This window comes from Anser cygnoides, chromosome 1 (assembly GCF_040182565.1).
Source record: "Anser cygnoides isolate HZ-2024a breed goose chromosome 1, Taihu_goose_T2T_genome, whole genome shotgun sequence".
NCBI lineage: Eukaryota > Metazoa > Chordata > Aves > Anseriformes > Anatidae > Anser > Anser cygnoides.
This window is the reverse complement of record NC_089873.1, coordinates 209,433,756-209,450,351: the sequence shown is the minus strand read 5'-3', so window position 1 is coordinate 209,450,351 and position 16,596 is coordinate 209,433,756. Positions and strand designations below refer to the sequence as shown.

Sequence of the window (16,596 nt, the reverse complement as noted above, 5' to 3'; positions counted from 1 at the left end):
TATTTAAAACCAGTTGCAACCGAATATGGTACATATTGTTTGTTCCCATTTTGTACTCCTGCTGTGTCAAGGGGATATTTCTTCAGTTTCTGAACTACTGTAATTTCAAACTTTGAGTTATTTTTCTGTTAAGAGTTTTTAATCTTAATATGGTTAACCATGATAAGAAAAGATAGATCAGAGCCCTAACAACTTCCTTACTACAAGAAATGAACATTGAAAAGTCCAAAAAGCTACCGTGCATCAACCAGACTAGATTCCTCCTCAAAATTCGCAACCAGTTTTGTGCTTTTGAATCAGTTTGGTGCTCTTCCAGACCTCAGCCTCAAAAGTCTAAATATGGGGAAGATAATCTGGTTCTGAAAAAAGAAAAAGACAGGTCTGCATAAAAAAATGCACAGCGATTTTGATGATGTTTTGACAGTCTAAATATTTTATCAATGCCATCACTAAAATTAATTTTGCTTTGAAGGCTTTATATCATTACAAAAAATGTTGAACACGTTTCTGCATGATGCCGAAAGCACTTAGATACATGTTGAACCGAAGGCGGCAGGTTACTCTTCAGGACAGATGCACGTATTGTGGAGCACTTGCGTTTACACTAGGAGAGGTCTGTATTTAGACTGGAGGGTTTTTTCAGCTTACGGAAGGGGAGGCGAGAAGAAATAAAACGTGGCAAAAGAAGTTTGTGTGTTTTTATAGAATAAATTGTACTGACCAGTAGGCGTAACAACTGGGTAGAGCGTTCAAGGTCTGCCTGAAGCTTCTCGTTACATCTTGGGACCTTTCCCTGGAACACAAAAAAGAACACAGCGTTATCAGGCCTTCACTTGTGCATTTTTTCCCCCGTTTCAAGGCTTTCTCTTTTTAGCCTGCATTTGCCTTTGGAAATGAACTCTGCTTGCAAAGCACTTTGCATATTCCTGGTGTAAGTATAGTACGCGTAGTAAGAGCAAGGAACTAAATAAGGCATCAGATGAGAGAAAACCCCCGTGTAGTAGGCAGTGCTATAAAAAACCTCCTCCCTGCCTCCTTCCTCCCGGCCCACGACTACGAGAAACGCTTTCCTCTTCGTTTAAAAACAAGACACCAGCGTGTTATGAACCTTTATTTTTTTATAATAAAGAACAGAGCGGGGGGAAACCACCTTTATGCCACCACAGTGACCCTGTGGGGGATGTTTTGGACTTAGAGGGGGGTGAGGAGAGAGCAGCGCAGCGAGGCCATGTCGGTGCCTGCACCCAGCCGGCCTTTCCCCTCAGCATTTCCCCAAATTTCCCATTTCCACCTCAAAATTTGCCTCCCCGCCACGTTTCCCCCCTCAAAGGGGCGCTCGGCAGGCCGGTCGCCATGACAACTCCCCATTTTTCTCCCCCTTTTTTCTCGCTCCCCCTTCCAGCTCCGCCTTCGGCCGGGCGGGCCCAGCGGCGGCTCCCGCCCTCCAGCCGCCTTGCTCCGGGCCCTGGCCACCTTCCTTCCCCTCTTTCCTTCCCTTCTCCTTCCTTCCCTCTCCTTCCCCCGGCTCCTCCGTGGCCTGGAGCGGTCACCGCCATGGCCCCGGCCGCCGACCGGGAGGGTTACTGGGGCCCCCCGACCTCCACCCTGGAGTGGTGCGAGGAGAACTACGCCGTCTCCTACTACATCGCCGAGTTCTGTGAGTGGCCGCCGACCCCAGCCCCGGCCTTTCACCCCCTAATTCCCCCTCTCCTCTATCCCCACGGGTGTTTTGAGGGGTCCTCGCCCCACTCACGAGGCCCCGCCGCAGGAAATTTTCCCCCCCTTCCTCCATAGCCCCTTTCCTCAGGGGGGGCATATGGCGGGGTAGCGGTGGCCGGAGGCCCCTCAGCCAGCCGTGCTGTGTGGAAGCAGGGATTTTTCCTTTTTTCCTGACCCTTTTGACCCAAAATATCCGTCTGAATGGTTTCCCCCGCGGCTCAGTGTGGTGTTTGGGCACCCGCTGTCCCAAAGCTGCTGTCCCCTCCGGCTGTGCCCCGAGCGGCGGTGGGGCAGGAGGAGGGTGCTCGGGGAGACATCTTAGGGGTGAGGTGGGTCTCAGGGGGGCTTGGTGCTGGAATAAAGTTGGTTTTACAGCACTCTGTGCGTTGCCAGAGGGTCCCCTCCTTGGAAAATAACTCGGGGCACTGTGCCATGAAGCCATACAGCTTTGCAGGAGGTGGGGATGACACCGAAATAGTTTGGGGAGGGAGAAGGTGTCCTTGTACCTGACAGGCGCCTTCGCTTGCTCTCCACCAGTTCTTCAGGCTGCTTTTATTGCAGGTGGTGGGCCTTACCTGTTACAGTAGCCCTGAGGAACCTCAGGAGTCCTCGAGGCTGTTGTTTTGACCTCAAACTTATGTTATTCAGGGCAGTCAGGAGTTTATATGTACATACATAAGCCCGCTTTAGAGAAAGAAGAAGGTTCTTCAACTCCAGGGTCATCCAGCAGGGCTGCATGGCGCTTGAGACGTGGTATGTTGCGGTAGTGGGTAAGGGGTCAAGCCCTTTGTCACTGATATTTTGCCAAAAAATGCAGTATTTTTGTGTCCTGTGACTTTAAACGGTGTAGTAGTTGTAGTTATGTGCTGCCACCGGACAGACTCCCTGCCCTACAAAACAAACCTTTCACACCTGTAAGGTAAGAGGCCGCTTTTGAAGCGTTAAGACCCTAGGAAAATTGTTAAACTGAACAGGCTCTCCTCTCCTCAAGTGCTTGGAGTAGGCAATCCGAGAATGCCTCTCACATAGCTGGGATGCTTCCGCAGCACTTTGGAAGAGCTTGGCAGGCAAGGGGGGGGAAGGCTCGGGGTGTACGTGCCAGGCTGGGACTCCTGGTGACAAACACTGACACGGGTGAGGAACCAAAATAAATAGTTGTGAAAGAGGTTTCAGAGTGTGGGAATGGGAAAAGAGTGAAAAACGCTAGCACAAACGGCATAGAAACTCGGAGGGAAAGGGAAGTTGGCATGTAGATTTATGGCTGTTTAAGAGGGAACTTCATACACTAAAATGGGACGAAGTGGGAAGTTCTTAAATAGACTGATGCTTTTGCAGAGTATGTATTTTTGTGTTTTCCTCTTGGTGAAAAGTAGCTTGTGAGATAATCTGCACAGGGAAGAGGAAGTGCTACTCCTTCACCCATGCGAGAATAAATTTGCCTAGCATGTAAATTTGGAAGTAATCTCCTGGCTGTTGAATGTGTGAACTGATAGTTTTCATCCGCTTCTGGATTACGCAGGAGAAAGAAGATGAGATTAATGGTGGGAAGTGGAAAGGTGTGTGTTTGGAAGAAAAAGGGACTAATTATAGAAGGTCTGGTCCCTTCTGATGGTTTTAGGGTTTGGGACCGCAGTTTGTTGGTCTGTCACTTGTGCTGATACAACTGCATGTAAGAGCTGTGCTGTAATTTAGAGCATTTAAATGGACCAAATTTAAAAAGCAAAACAGTAAATAAACCCGTGGTATTTTAGGGTTAGCTTAACAGTGGATGATGTCATTGGAGAAGTCACAATGGTTAAGATCTTATTCAGCAATAATTCTGTGACTGCACTGTGAGGGTCAGAGGAAATACTTTTTTTTTTTTTTTTTGAGGATGTGGATTCACTGTAAATAAGCCTTAGCCAGCAAAAGTGAGTTGGCAACATGTCTTCCGTAAAGCAGCTGAAGAGTCTTTCCCAACTTTCTCTGAAATACGTAATTTGGAGCTAATTATTTTGGAAGATCAGAGAGATGCTCTCCTGAAGTCCAGTTGCTTCAACCGAAGAGCTGAGAGTACATTTGGGGTCTCTGACCCAACTGCTTTTGTCAGTTGCTGTGCCTTTGTGGCCTCATTACTCTTAACAAAAAAATCAAATTCAGAGAGCAAACAAACCAGAAAGTGCAAAAATATTTTTCTTATCTTGCTCAAAGCTCTCATTGTGGTAATTCTTGATGTTGTTGTTGTTGGTGTTGCTTTATAAACTTGCAGCCTGTGTTATTTACCTTACAGAATAGTGAAAATCAGTTTCTGACCTCTCGCTGTCTTGATACCACTCAGTTAAGCTGGTGGCATGCTTAAAATTTTTGCTTTGAATGCTTGTTGTAAATAATTTATAACAATAATCTATAAGAAGCTATTGGAGGCCCAAAGCTTGAAGGATAATGGTAGTTCCAGAACAAATACTGTGTTTTCCTTAGGTCTCTAAAGCGTGCTGAAGAGTCAAACTGAAAGCTTGGTTTGCAAATTAAGTCTGTGATATTTAGCATTTTGTACTAAAATTGCCACGCTGTGTTCCCGAAGCCTACGTGCTGTTCTTTGCCATTCACTCCTTCACGAATTAGTAAATGGTGGCAGCTAATTAATTGTATGTAACCAGAGAAGTGAAGGTGAGGTAACGCGGGGCAGTGTTGTTTCTATAGCATTTCATATTTGCATTCTCTCGATGCACTCCAAACACAATGACTTGTGTTCACGGTTTATTTTTTTTTTTAATAACAACAAAAAAAAATGCTTTTTCTTGCCTTGGGTCTGCACTTTGCCAATTTTCCTGCCTCGTGGAGGTGGATGACTAAGTGCTCTGTGTCCTTCCATAGAATATTAAACAGATTGAAATGGAAAAAAACAAACGTAAAGAATTATTGTGCCAACCTGTGTTAAGCACCAAAATGACTCTCATATCCCTCACTGATGAAATTTATTGCGTGGTGGAGTAATTCACTCTTCAGGGTTCCTCAGGAGCTTTGGATCGACTCCCATGTGCTGGAGGGCACGCCGTACAGGTGCGTTTGTTTTGAGCTAATCCTTTCCACCTCCCAGTGCCTGGCTGCTGAATTACCCTGGCTTTTGTGCTCCAACAGAAAGCAAAATAATAATTAAGGAAAACACCCTCCCACCCCAACAACAGGATGTAAGTCCTGCTGTTTGAGGGCAAAATCGTTACAGTTTATTCCTTATTTCAGTGGGGGTGATGTTTCAGGTCAGTTTAATCCATGTAGTGTTCAGTTTTGGGGGGTCAGTTTTGATTTGAATGTCTCTGTGATATGTGCCTCACCTTTTTTTGTGTTCGCTGTCATCCTTATGAGGAATATTCCTCTTGTGGACGGCAACAAGTGGATGTACCTGATGTTCATAGACTTCCATTGCTGTGAACGTGGAGAGCAGCGAGATTTAAACGGATGCTTTAAGCTGAAAAGAGCCCTCTGTGGTAGCTAGAGGTTTATAATCCTCAGTCAGAAGGATCTTGGGGGGTATCCGTTGTTGTTAGTAGCTCTGCAGTTGGTTTCAGGTTGGTTCAAGCTTTATCAAAGTTCCTGGGTATGTGAAGTAACACCTCATGCTATCGTTGTCTGAGCAATATGCACCATCTACAGCACAGCTGCTTTTGGGATGCTGTCTCCTCACGCTGGCATTTACACTGGCAAACACCTCGAAGGCAGCTTCGGGCTTCCAAGGGGTTGGTGAAATGGTTTCTTGGCCTGTCAGTAAGCTCTGCTACTTTCATATAAGATGCTTTTTATTACCAGAGTCAAACCTGTTGCTTTTTGTTTATTGTATTTCTATAACTTTCCTTGCCTTATGGAAGCCGTATTTCAGGAAAAAAAAGCAGACCATAAGAATCTGCCCACGTTTCTCGCCACTTCTGGTAGTGTTTCTTAAATCATTCCCGTTTCTGATCTAGACGAGAGGTAAAATGAGAGGTAAAATGGCTGTTGTCTATGTGGTTAGGTGGGAGAGACACGGAGAACTCCCAGTGTTGTAAACAGTGACACAAAAATACCACTGTCTTTTCTGAGCAAACTTACAGAAACAGTAGCTGAGCTGTCGACAAAGGTTCCTGGATCTCTGTTTTGCAGGAGGATCATTACTTCGGAACTTAGCAACTAGCTAAACTTACTTAAAGTTGGAAAATGTCATCAGTATTGGATGTTAACTGCCACATACACTGTCACTTGGTCCTCATGGACATCCTGCTTCCTTTTCCAGAGGCTTTGGAGAAGGGCCAGGGACTGTTGAGCTAGGTACTATCCATGTGAGGCCAAATAAAAACCTGAAATGAAATAAAGCCAACTGTGTCTGCCTTCACGGGCTTACAAGAGCTCTGTCTGTCCTTTCAATAATGAAGTGGCAGGTGAAGGAGGAATGGAGGATTACTTGGGTGTGATCAGCCCGACTGCCTGGCTGCAGCTGAATTATTTAAAGGCATCATGACACTGATGATTTCTAAAGCGTGATTTAAAAGGAGACAAGGCTACAGCCTCGCGGTCTTGAAGGCTGAAATGGATCTGAGTGTGTAACTTCCCTGACCCAGGTGCAGGAAGCCTCCTCGCAGGTTTCCTCTTCTCACTTATCAGCCCCCTTCTGGGACCTCCCTCGACTTAGGGGGCAGGAGAGCTGGAGAGGGAAAATGAAGCTAATTGATGGTGGCTGTAATGTCGGGGGGCGTACAGAGCAGGGCTTAGCTGCTGTTTAACACTTCCAGCTTGCTTTTTGAGCTCTGCACCAAACGAAGCTCATGGAGGATCCCTTCCTTCAAGGAATAATACACTGGAAGTAAACTCGTAAGCCAGACAGCCAGTTTCTGCTGTCATGCTGTCTCACATCAAGATTTTAAGTAACTTTGGGTCAGTGTCAAATACTCTTTTGTTGTTTTTCTTTCTTTTCCTAGTTTGTAAACGATCTTCCAGCTTAAATCAAGTATATTAATCTCGCAGCATCGTTCTGATGCGTTTTGCCACAATCAGTGTTTGAATTCTTTTTTGTCTCTTTGCCAGTTTCTAATCCACGAAGCAGCTCTACCTGTCATCCCGTGACAGCTCAACTTTCTGTTTTCACAAGAGCTTTCAGTGAAAGACAGGGCCAAAAGCTTCGGGAAAGCCCAAATTTGCCCAGTCACCTAGTTCTCCTTTCTCCACCACCTTATGGAAACGCTTAAAGCTCGATGGATGCAGTGGTAACGCACCGCACGTGAGTTTATCTCCTAGTAGGGGTGCACTTATTAAGTGACAATAAAATTCCCGTGTATGGATTAACAAAGCGTTTGATTACTCTGTAATTAGTGCTCCACATTCAGTGCTTGTACAGCTGGCAGTTGGACATCTGCCACTCCAAATGGGAACAGAGCAGTGGCATTTATGCAATTTAATTTTGCTATGTGCAAACTAAGGCAGAGAGGCTTACGAACCGCATGATGTGAATTTACAGAGCATCTATTTGGAGCTCGGAATAGGAAGATTAATGTAAAATAAATCATGGTAAAGGAGCGCTGCTGACTTCTGGATGCCTTTAAAGGAGCCTTCAGTGACAGTTCTTATAATTGAAAGACAAAAATGGCTTTAGGCCGTTTGGGATTTGTCCTTTTTTATTTTTGTTTTTTTTGAAACTGCTATTTATGTAATGCATTTTCCGTATTTGCTCAAGCCTTTCACAGAACAGTGGGGAAGATGCTTTCTAAACAAAAGCAAGATGTAATAATGGTGGCAAAAGTGCGCAGAGGATCCCTGGGAGCTGTCTTCAGTCCGTGCAGCTCAGCAGTATATGGTCATTTCGTCTTGCAGTGCGTGCAAGCACTGTTCCATGTGGCTGTTTCTCTCTCTAACAAGCCTAAAAAGGCTCGCAGAAAGCTTCACAGATCGCAAAAGGTTGAGAAAACGCAAAGAGTTTTACTTTTTCTTACATATTTTGAAGTAAAATTTCCAATGCTAGGAGAGAACTCTCCTTGAAGGGATTTTCAGGGCAAAGCTGCCCACCTGTGATGGCTTTTGAGTTCCTGTGTGTGGGCCTCGTTACACCTGCCTCGTTAATTACAGATGGCTTTCAGCCTTGGCGAAGAAGCAAAGCTGCTGCGTGAATTAAAGGTGCTCGGCTCTCCTGTGGCTGTGGAAGCAGTACAAAGCCAGAAAGTGTCGGGAAGAAAGAAGTTTCTGGAGAATGTTACAGCCCCAAAAAACAGAGAAATATTGTTCTAGCATCAGATTTCTTAGGACGAGCTGATCGGAGCATCTGAAGATCCCCGTACAGGCAAGGATCCCCTGGGCAGCGTTTAGGTTTGGGCACAGACCGCTTTGTGCCATCGAAAATGTACATGCGAAATAGTCAGGTTCCCTATGCTAGCTCAAAAATCTGGAGTGGCTGACCAGGCTAACTATTTTTTTTTTTATTAACTTAGTTCCTCTGAGGAAGCATTCTGCATACCCACGGCGATCAGTGGCTGAAGATCTGATGTTTCCCCAGCGATTGGCACAGTCAGTCCCTGCAGGACCGCTCTCTGCGTGGCTCTAAGGGCCACAAATCCCTGGCGGAGCGGGAGCTGCAGCTTGAGGGGCAGGAGCAACCCCTCTGTCTCTCATTCTCGCTGGGAGAAGCACCCTGTGTGCCCCCCAACCTCCCCGGGGTCCTCTCCAGCTCTTCGCCTTTCCGGCAACTGGTGACTCAACCGTTGCAGAACTTTCCCGAGGGAAATTCCAAAGTTGATTTCGGAATGGAGATTAATGTCCTGCGGGGAATCTGTTCCCCAGCTGTGTCCTGGGGTGTTAGTTTATTTTATTCTTTTCTCCTGTTTTCATTGGTTTTGCCGGGGAGACGTTGTTCCTCAGTTCCTTTGGGTTTATTTCCAGAATCTGGTGTTTTTGGGGTGACCCAGCAATGACGTATGCGTGGTGTGTGTCTCTTGAAGGATCTCCAGTGGTCTCTGTGGTGGAGAGGGTATTTTCCCCTGCGACCTAGTCCAAGAAACATTGTCCTCATTCTCCTCGCAACCCAGAGGAGCCGGGGAGGAAGACAGGAGCGTGAGCTGGCGCAGCTGGGCAAGGTCCAGGCCATTAGTTTGAGACTTGACTCAAACTAATGACTCACGAGTTACAGATTTTTGACTTTTGGCTTTGAGGAGGAGGCATAGCTCGCTCTGCTCTAGGTAGGAAAGCAGAATTAAAGAAAAATGAATGTGCTGGGGGTGATGCTGCTGCCCTGTAGGCTGGATTTTCGGTAATTGCTAATTCCAGGTGGAGAAGGGCTTTCAGCTGGGCAGGATCCAGGACTCAGATACAGAAGTTGATCAAAGGAGGAGTCTGTAGGGCCATTGCAGCACGGTTAGCATAGCCTGGAGCTCTGATGATCTCAGGACAGAGTATTTCTGCCCATGGTATTAGACCTGTCACTTGTTCTATGGGTTTTTTCCATCCTCCCAAGTCTGTGCCATCTGAGTGGTTAGGTGGAGAGCAGCTTCCCAGCTCTAGAGCACGCCGCTGTGGCCCCTTCCAACTGGTGTTTTGACCTCGCTGGGAAGAAACCCAGGGATACCTGAAGAATTACTCGTCGTTGAGAAATAGGATCTGCAAGTCTGGCTTTCTTGGAGCCCTGCTGGTGGCTGCCAGCTCTGGTGCTGGCCCCAAGCTGCAGCACTGAGGCTACCCGCAGGCTCTTCAGGTGTTAAATCTTATAGGTGTATGTACAGAGTTGTTCTAGATGATATTTTGCTTGTGAGTGCAAGCTGATGTCTTTACCTTTTCTCTTTTTTTTTCCTTTTTTTTTTTCCCCTCAAGTCCTTTTTGCAGCTGTGGAAATGACCCATGCAAGCAGAGCGAACAAAAACCACGCAGTGCACTGACCAGTGCGTGCATAAGGAGTCTGGAGAAGCAAAATGCTTTCCTTTAAACTCTGAATTTATTATCAGAAGCTCAAAAAGAGAACAAAAGCAAAGTGCTGCTGTTTGCAGCCCCTGGTACCTGCAGGTCTGGCTGCTGCAGCTGGGTGCAGTTGGATGCCATCGTCATAAAGCTGCAGCTAGCTGCTGTAAGGTGAAAATTCCTGGTTTTCCTGGGAAGCAGCAGAGTGAAAACTGTCTGAGCTTCTATGGTTTGTATCCCTCGTCCCTCTTTCCAACTGGTGAGTGGAGTCGCTAAGAAGAATCAGCTCCATTGAGTCGTGTAGATGCCTTGGGAAGTGTCAGAGAAGTGCGCCGGGGTAGTGAAATCATACAGCAGATGTTGTTTTCCTTCACTTCAACAAGCTGCTACGGCTTTGTGATCTGCGGTAGCGCCGTTGTTTTTCTCGCAGGCATTTGGGACTTGGTGGCTGTTAAATCTGTCAAGGCCCAAGTTTTATCGTTGTCTTCAGCACGATGTCCAACATCAGCACGGTATTTGAATGCTAAAACTGAGTCCATCCCAATTTAACTTTTCTTGTCTTCCCTCTTTCTCTGTTGTAGGCTGTAGAGAAATGTTTCCTAGTTCCTTTTCTTAAACATATCCCATTCCAAGGGATTCTTTTTCTTGCCTTTAAACTTCTTCTTTAAACTCAATCCTTTTTCTTGTCTTTAAAGTTTTCCATGCTGGTTTCCATATGACTCTTGTTAATTTCTATTTTCTTCTGCCTTCTGAAAGCTTCCCCAGCCAGTCTTCAGGCTGCCATTTGTGCTGGGAATTTCGTTCATCTTGTGTTTAGTTTTCAACTGTTTCATATCCGTATGCACCAAAACTTTTGTGGGCCTGAATGCTCACCACCCTGGGTATGAACTGGAGCTGGTAAAGTTAAAAAGAGGGTTGCCTAAAGCTTGACCCTTCAATGTGTTGTATACCTCTTCCTATATTTGGGTTAGATCGTGAGATACTTCAAGATCTGAACTTGGATCTTGCTGTCCTTGTGGAGAAGCTTCATTTGCACATAGATAAATATATTTTGCTGATGTTTAAGGGCTAATAGGCAGCTGCTGGTTTTTTATTCTTTTCATTTTTCAAGCGAGAACCTGGAAGTTGTCTTGAAATGACAGCTGGACAGTGGAAAAAGAGAGGTGGAATTAGAAGTAGTTCGAGTCTTGGGTTAGTGAGTTAGGTACAGCTGAAAGTCCTTGCTAGGTTGTTGCATTAATTGGGAAAGGTGATGCAGGCTTCAGAGGTGCCACAAAGAAGAGGAGTGCATGTGTAAAAGACAGAAAGTTGGGTATTTAGGCATGAAGAAGGAGAGTTAAAGTCACTTCTGAGATCTGATCCCTTTTTTGCCTTTTTGTTTTAAATCATACTTTGTGGTAAGTGCTGGGATTTTTAATTTAAGGCAGCCCTGTGGAAGTTTAACTTAGAGATGAGAATTCGCCTAGTTTACTGGCAGGAGAGGGGATGCCACCAACCGGTGCTGTGGAGGCTGCTGTGCACTGGTTTCATCATCTCGGTGTGCTCCGTTTTTGCCTTTGTCACCTACCATTTTCTTTTTAATTTTCCACCATCCATCTGGGGCAAAACGCAGAAGAATTGCGTGAATCATCAGCAGGAGCGACTTCAGTCATGCTGAGCACCCAGGGGAAATCCACAGCGATAGGAAGAAAGGAAGGAAAGCAAGAGGATTTGGATTTTGAAGTAAGGCTGCTTAAATTAAAGCTACAACTGGCTGGAAAAGAGCACTAATACGAGTTATTCTCTGCCAGCCATCGTTCAGGGAGTAACCATCATGCCTCCAGGCTCTGTCTGGGTGAGGACAGAGAGATGACAGCTGCCGAAAGCTGTGCTTTCTGCTCCGGGCAGAGCCCCAGGCTTGGAGGAACTGGTGCAGACACTGAACATGGAGCCGGGAGGCTGACACCAGCATGGAAGGAGGAAGGCGAAGAGGAGGGAATCAAGCCTGGAAATGCCACAGATGATACCTGTAACATTGTGTCGGTCGCTCTGGTTTTAGCACTGGCTCAAGAGCAAGCCTGCTCTTCTTGGTTATTTCCTTCCAGTTTGACATCAGCAGCCTGGCTTAAAATAACATTTAAGAGACGTTTTGTTTCCCAGTCAAGGCTGTAATAGCAGCAAATCTGCCCTTCAGCAACGAGCGTATTGCATGTAATGCTCTAACTTTACATCATCTCAGCCTAATCGCTTCTGACTTTGATTGCGTTTTCCAGCTGTAAGCACTTGCTTTTGGTGCGCTTTGTAGATTGATTTTTTCTTTTTTTCAAATGACGTGCCTATGTCGACTGTTTTAACTTCAAATTTACTGGCAAAATCCTTCCAGGGGTACTTCAGCCTAATTGGTCTGCTTGCTGTCGTCTCAGGTGCACGTTTCTCGGGGAAACGCTGCGTTCTTTTCCACGAGGCTTCCCGTGTTCCAGGAAAGCAACATTCGGAGGTGACAGGATGGCGCAGCAGCTAATAGTGATGCAAATTTATTTCTTGTAGTCTAGTTAACTGTGGATATCTTGGATTGGAAATGAAATATAGTGTAAAGGAGGTGTGCATCACCCTGTACATCCAGGTTTCTTCTTGCAAACTCAAAAGATAGCCAAGGGTAGATTCTGGTGCTCTTGTTACTTTCTCAAATACTGTTACATTTAGTGAAATGGTCCCTTCAAAACCCCCAAAAAGCTTATTAGATCTTCAGAATACCCTGTACTTTTGACAGGCCTAGGTGGCATAGACATCGTTACAGCCGTAGTAAGACAATCAGCAGAGCTGGGCTTCGGAAGTGGGAAGCGTGGCCCTTCTGATTTAGCTTGTGTAGCTGTCTTTATTCTACAGCTCAGAACATTCTCCTTGCAGTTGCATTCCTAATTTTCTGTTAGACTTCACAGTTGGTCCCCCACGTTTTGTCATCTGCCCTCCAAAGCTGTTACTGACCCTCTTCTGAGGAACAGAAGGAACATCTCGTGCAGATCTCGGACTCGTGTCATGAAGGGCTTCAAGCAAACCCCTTGAAAAAAGAAAAGTCAATCATCCTTCCTCAGAAGAATCACCCTTCCAAGCTCTTGGTTATCAGACACTTTTCCTTCATTTTGCAATAAAATTCCAGTAGAAGGAGGACTCTTATGCTACATGTTGTAAGAACTGGTCATAAAAACATTGTTTCTGGAAGGTATAGACCTTACTCTTGCAGACTCTTCGCTCTAAAACTTAATTTACAAGAGGTGGTGTGGCTAAGTCCCTTTTATTGTGGCAGGTGAGGATGGTCTAGTGGTCAGAGAAATGATTTGGTGTTTGAAGTCCTGGCTTTGGTTTTGTGCAGGTTTCTTTGGGACTCAAATCCCTCTTGCAGGGGTGTTGAGGATAAGCACACAGGAGGCTGGAGTGGCTCTGACATTGCAGTAATAGAAACTAAATGGGTGATGGATCTGTTTTAGACTTGAGAGGGGAAAAACAAAATCTTCTTAGCCCAGCAGTGAATGTTTCAACGTTTGAGTTGAAATCCACATTCTGAACTCAAATGTTGTACTTACGGGATTGCACAGATACTGGGTTCTGGTGAAGAAATGCATGGAGTTGTAAGATTCCCTTTCATGTAGCGTTAACTTGCGTGCATTTGTTTTATTTTTAGTGTAACATCCATGAGAAGCAAGGTCGGTGCCAGTCCAGCCTCCTGGTAGGCTCTAATTTTCTGCTGTCTGCACTACACGGCAGCGAAGCACTTTGCAGAGAGGTGAGGGGAAAGCAAAGGATAGCTTAATTGTAACCCAGGGCGATCCAGAAGCAGTTTAATAACAAGTGCTTTTGTAAGACGTGCATACCAAAGAGAGGCTTGTGCATTAGAAAATCCACCCACGCTTTACAGGTTTGAACCGAGCGTTCTCGTGCGTGCGTCGTTAGTCAGGGGTGTTGAGAGCTTTTTCTCCTAATTACCTTCCGCGCTTTGATTGTTGTGAAGAACACAAATGTAACACGAAATGCTGTAATCGGGGTAAAAACGTCTGCAAAAATATTGGCTGAAGGGGCCAGACGAATGCCAAGGGGGTGAGTTCTGGAACACGAAGCGTGGAAGGCTGTAAATCAGGATGTGTTGCTTGACGCGGCATGTTGGAACCGCTCGGAAACGAGCACGGGGAATAAAAATCAAATTGCGTTGTTAATAATTAATCATCTGTTTTCCCCCTAAAATTACCTCATTGCCCCTCCCCGCTCCACTAAATCACTGAAATGCTTTACCTGGGCACGTTTTGTCCGGAAGGATGCCAGCCTACATCCACGTATCCTGGAGAAATGGAGACCCACCAAGGACGAAGCAGCCTTGGAGATCTCAAAGCACAGGTCCCAGGTGCTGCGTTCATAGAATCAGAGAATCTCCCAAGTTGGAAGGGACCCACAAGGATCATCGGGTCCAACTCCTGGACTTCATCTACATCTATCTACAATCTTGGAGCGTATTGTCCAGGCTTGTTTGAAACTGTCCTAGGACTCATGGCTTCTTTTGGGGAGGAAACTTGGTTTCTAAATAAACTTAGCTTCTGGGTGTTCCGCCTGAATTTCCCTTTTCCTTGGTGTAGTATGTAAATGCTAATCAAAAGGCTCTTTATTAGAAATGCAAATACTTTTTTTTCAATCCTTGCACCCTGTAAATCTGTTGACTTGTGTTGCTTGTAGCTGCTGCATGACCAGCACTGAGGTAGCTGTTTTTTTTCTCCAAATCTTTTTTTTCCTTTGTAGAGCTCTATGTTGCTCTTACCTGAAGCCCTCTAGCTCGTCCCTCCTGTATTTTGTCCCAATGGTGTGCCAAGACGGATTTCATATTGCCAAGGTCTATACAGGGCTGGGTTAATGCAATATTCTTTTGTAATGTGCTTACGCTATCACATTTTCCTATCGTGTTTTGTCTTCCTGTGGAGCTTAATGTTACAATTCTGATGATTTATACAAAAATTGATCTTTAGATTTCTATTTTTTTTAAATACTTAGGGACATACAGTCTCTCTAATAACCCATTAGTTTGAATTGTTATTTATCTGTACCTGTTTTTATGGTTCTTCAGTAAGTTTTCATACGTAGCTTATAAGGCTCAGTAATTGCCTCGCTGTTTGTTTCCTCGGGTGTTTTTTTTCTCGTTTTGTTGTTCGAGATGTGCTGGCTAACACAAGTTGCAGCAGAATCGTTGCAAGCTGCAACTTCAGTTAACGGCCAGGTAAACGAAATCAAGGCTTGTTTAGCATTTGGTAAAGGAGACTGGAGGAATTGCAGGAGGTAAGAATCAGATCTCATCACTTAAAAGCATTCCCCATTTCCCTTTTTCTCTTTTAAGGGTAGGTGTGCTGATATCGATCTCGCACGCGCATCAGCCAGCAGGGAGCTCGGTAATCACCTACTGGCAACATTCCCATCGGGATGACTCGTCTTTCTCCCCTCGAGGTCCTTTAGAGATATCAAATGGAGACAGGAGTTTTCATTTCCTGACCCTCCAAAGTGCGGTTATTGTGGCCTTTGAAGAGGAAGGTATTAAAAAAAGGCTGGTGGAGGTGAAGATTTGAATCTCATTTCCAAAAACCTTTCTGTCTTTTGCTGTTTCCCCGTGCCTGGTGCTCTGGGCACCAGGACTGTTCTCCTTGTGCTGTTCTTATGCTGATCCTCTCTAAGTGTGCTCATATTTGGTTTCATATCCCTAGAGATCCTTCCATGAGAAGAGTCCTCTTTAAGAGAAGGTATTCCCACGGTAGGTGGTCACCTACGTGCCCACACCAGCGTGTTGCTTCCCAAGCTCTTTACAGCTGGTAAACCCTTCAATTTGCACCAGGGCTGCTAGAGATGATGCCAGAAACACGAGCTGTGAGAGAGAACTTGCATCTGAAAGCAGCCAGAAGGATGATCCAAGTTCTGCATGTGTCATGAGGCCATCTGACAGGCTTTGTTTGTTAACATCAGTTTTGTTTTTTCATACGGGGATGGAAAAAGGGAAAGCTCCAGGACCCAGGTGGTGCCCTAAAACTGACTGTGCAGTGCACCGTGACACACGTGCAATGGAACAGGCTTTATCAGCCTCAAAATCTTGTTTCATTTATAATTAAAAGGGGCACTTTGGCTTTATAGGAGCTTAGGTGTGTATATTTTAGAAATTAGCAGCCCCTGCCCTCTCTTGTGTTTCACCGTGAGTTGCAGTTGTTCGTAAGGGTAGGCAGTAATGAATATCATGTTTGTTAGACCTGATCTTAAATGAGCTTTTAATAAATAGCCAGCTTTTTAAACTGGAAAAAAAAATAATTCTTTTCTGTCTGGAGGTAACGGTTATTTCTTTTGGGTTTTGGGTCTTGTAGAAAGGAGTCCAAAATGTGAGAGTGAGCAAGAGACTGAAAACACTTGAACGTTTGAAAAGGTCAATGCCAGTTTGTAAAAACTTAACAGGAGGAAGGATCTCTGTCATGGTTTTGGCTGGGATCAAGGTAATTTTCTCCGTAAGGGTTCACGCAGTGCTGCGTTTGGGATTTAGGATGAGAATAACGCTGATAACACACCGACGTTTGGCTGTCACAGAGCAGTGCTCGCACAGAGCCAAGGACCTTCAGCTCCTGGTGCTGCCCCACCAGCAAGGTACTGGGGGTCACAAGGGGCTGGGATCACTACTGTCTCTTAACCCTGTAAGCCACATCACTCACCTTGTCCAAAGCAGAAGATGATAATTTTTGCTGCTTCTTTTAAGTACCCCTTTTCCTCCTTCACTGAAAGCATCTCCTATATCCTAGCTCCATGTGCTGTGCTCCTGATACTTCTACATCCTGCGAGGTATTTTCTTTATCACCATGTTCTGTTATCACTTGACATATTTACAACGTGGCTTGTTTTATCCTTTTGACTTCTCATCCAAATTTATTGCAGAAAGGACTTTCTAATGTAGAAGTAACTACATATTGGGGGAAAAGAGAAAGGTTGTGAAAGTAGGGTCCTTCAAATTTGTGT

The 16,596-nt window shown here is 45.3% G+C and overlaps 1 protein-coding gene across 4 annotated transcripts in view; it reads left to right on the top strand.

Annotated features, from left to right (window-relative positions):
* The first annotated feature begins 1,344 nt into the window (after nt 1–1,344).
* ACER3 (alkaline ceramidase 3) overlaps nt 1,345–16,596 on the top strand; it is a 54,792-nt gene continuing 39,540 nt past the window's right edge. The window contains exon 1 of one of the 4 annotated variants that reach the window (XR_007159101.2): nt 1,345–1,657. Coding sequence is in view for 3 of the 4 variants with exons in the window: in XM_013191259.3 (XP_013046713.1) it covers nt 1,555–1,657 (103 nt within the window). In the remaining variant the exon portion in view is untranslated. Of the gene's footprint in view, nt 1,658–2,692; nt 2,854–2,925; nt 3,056–16,596 lie in introns of those variants that run through there. The other 3 variants (XM_013191259.3, XM_066990004.1, XM_066990005.1) reach the window with 3 other exon arrangements.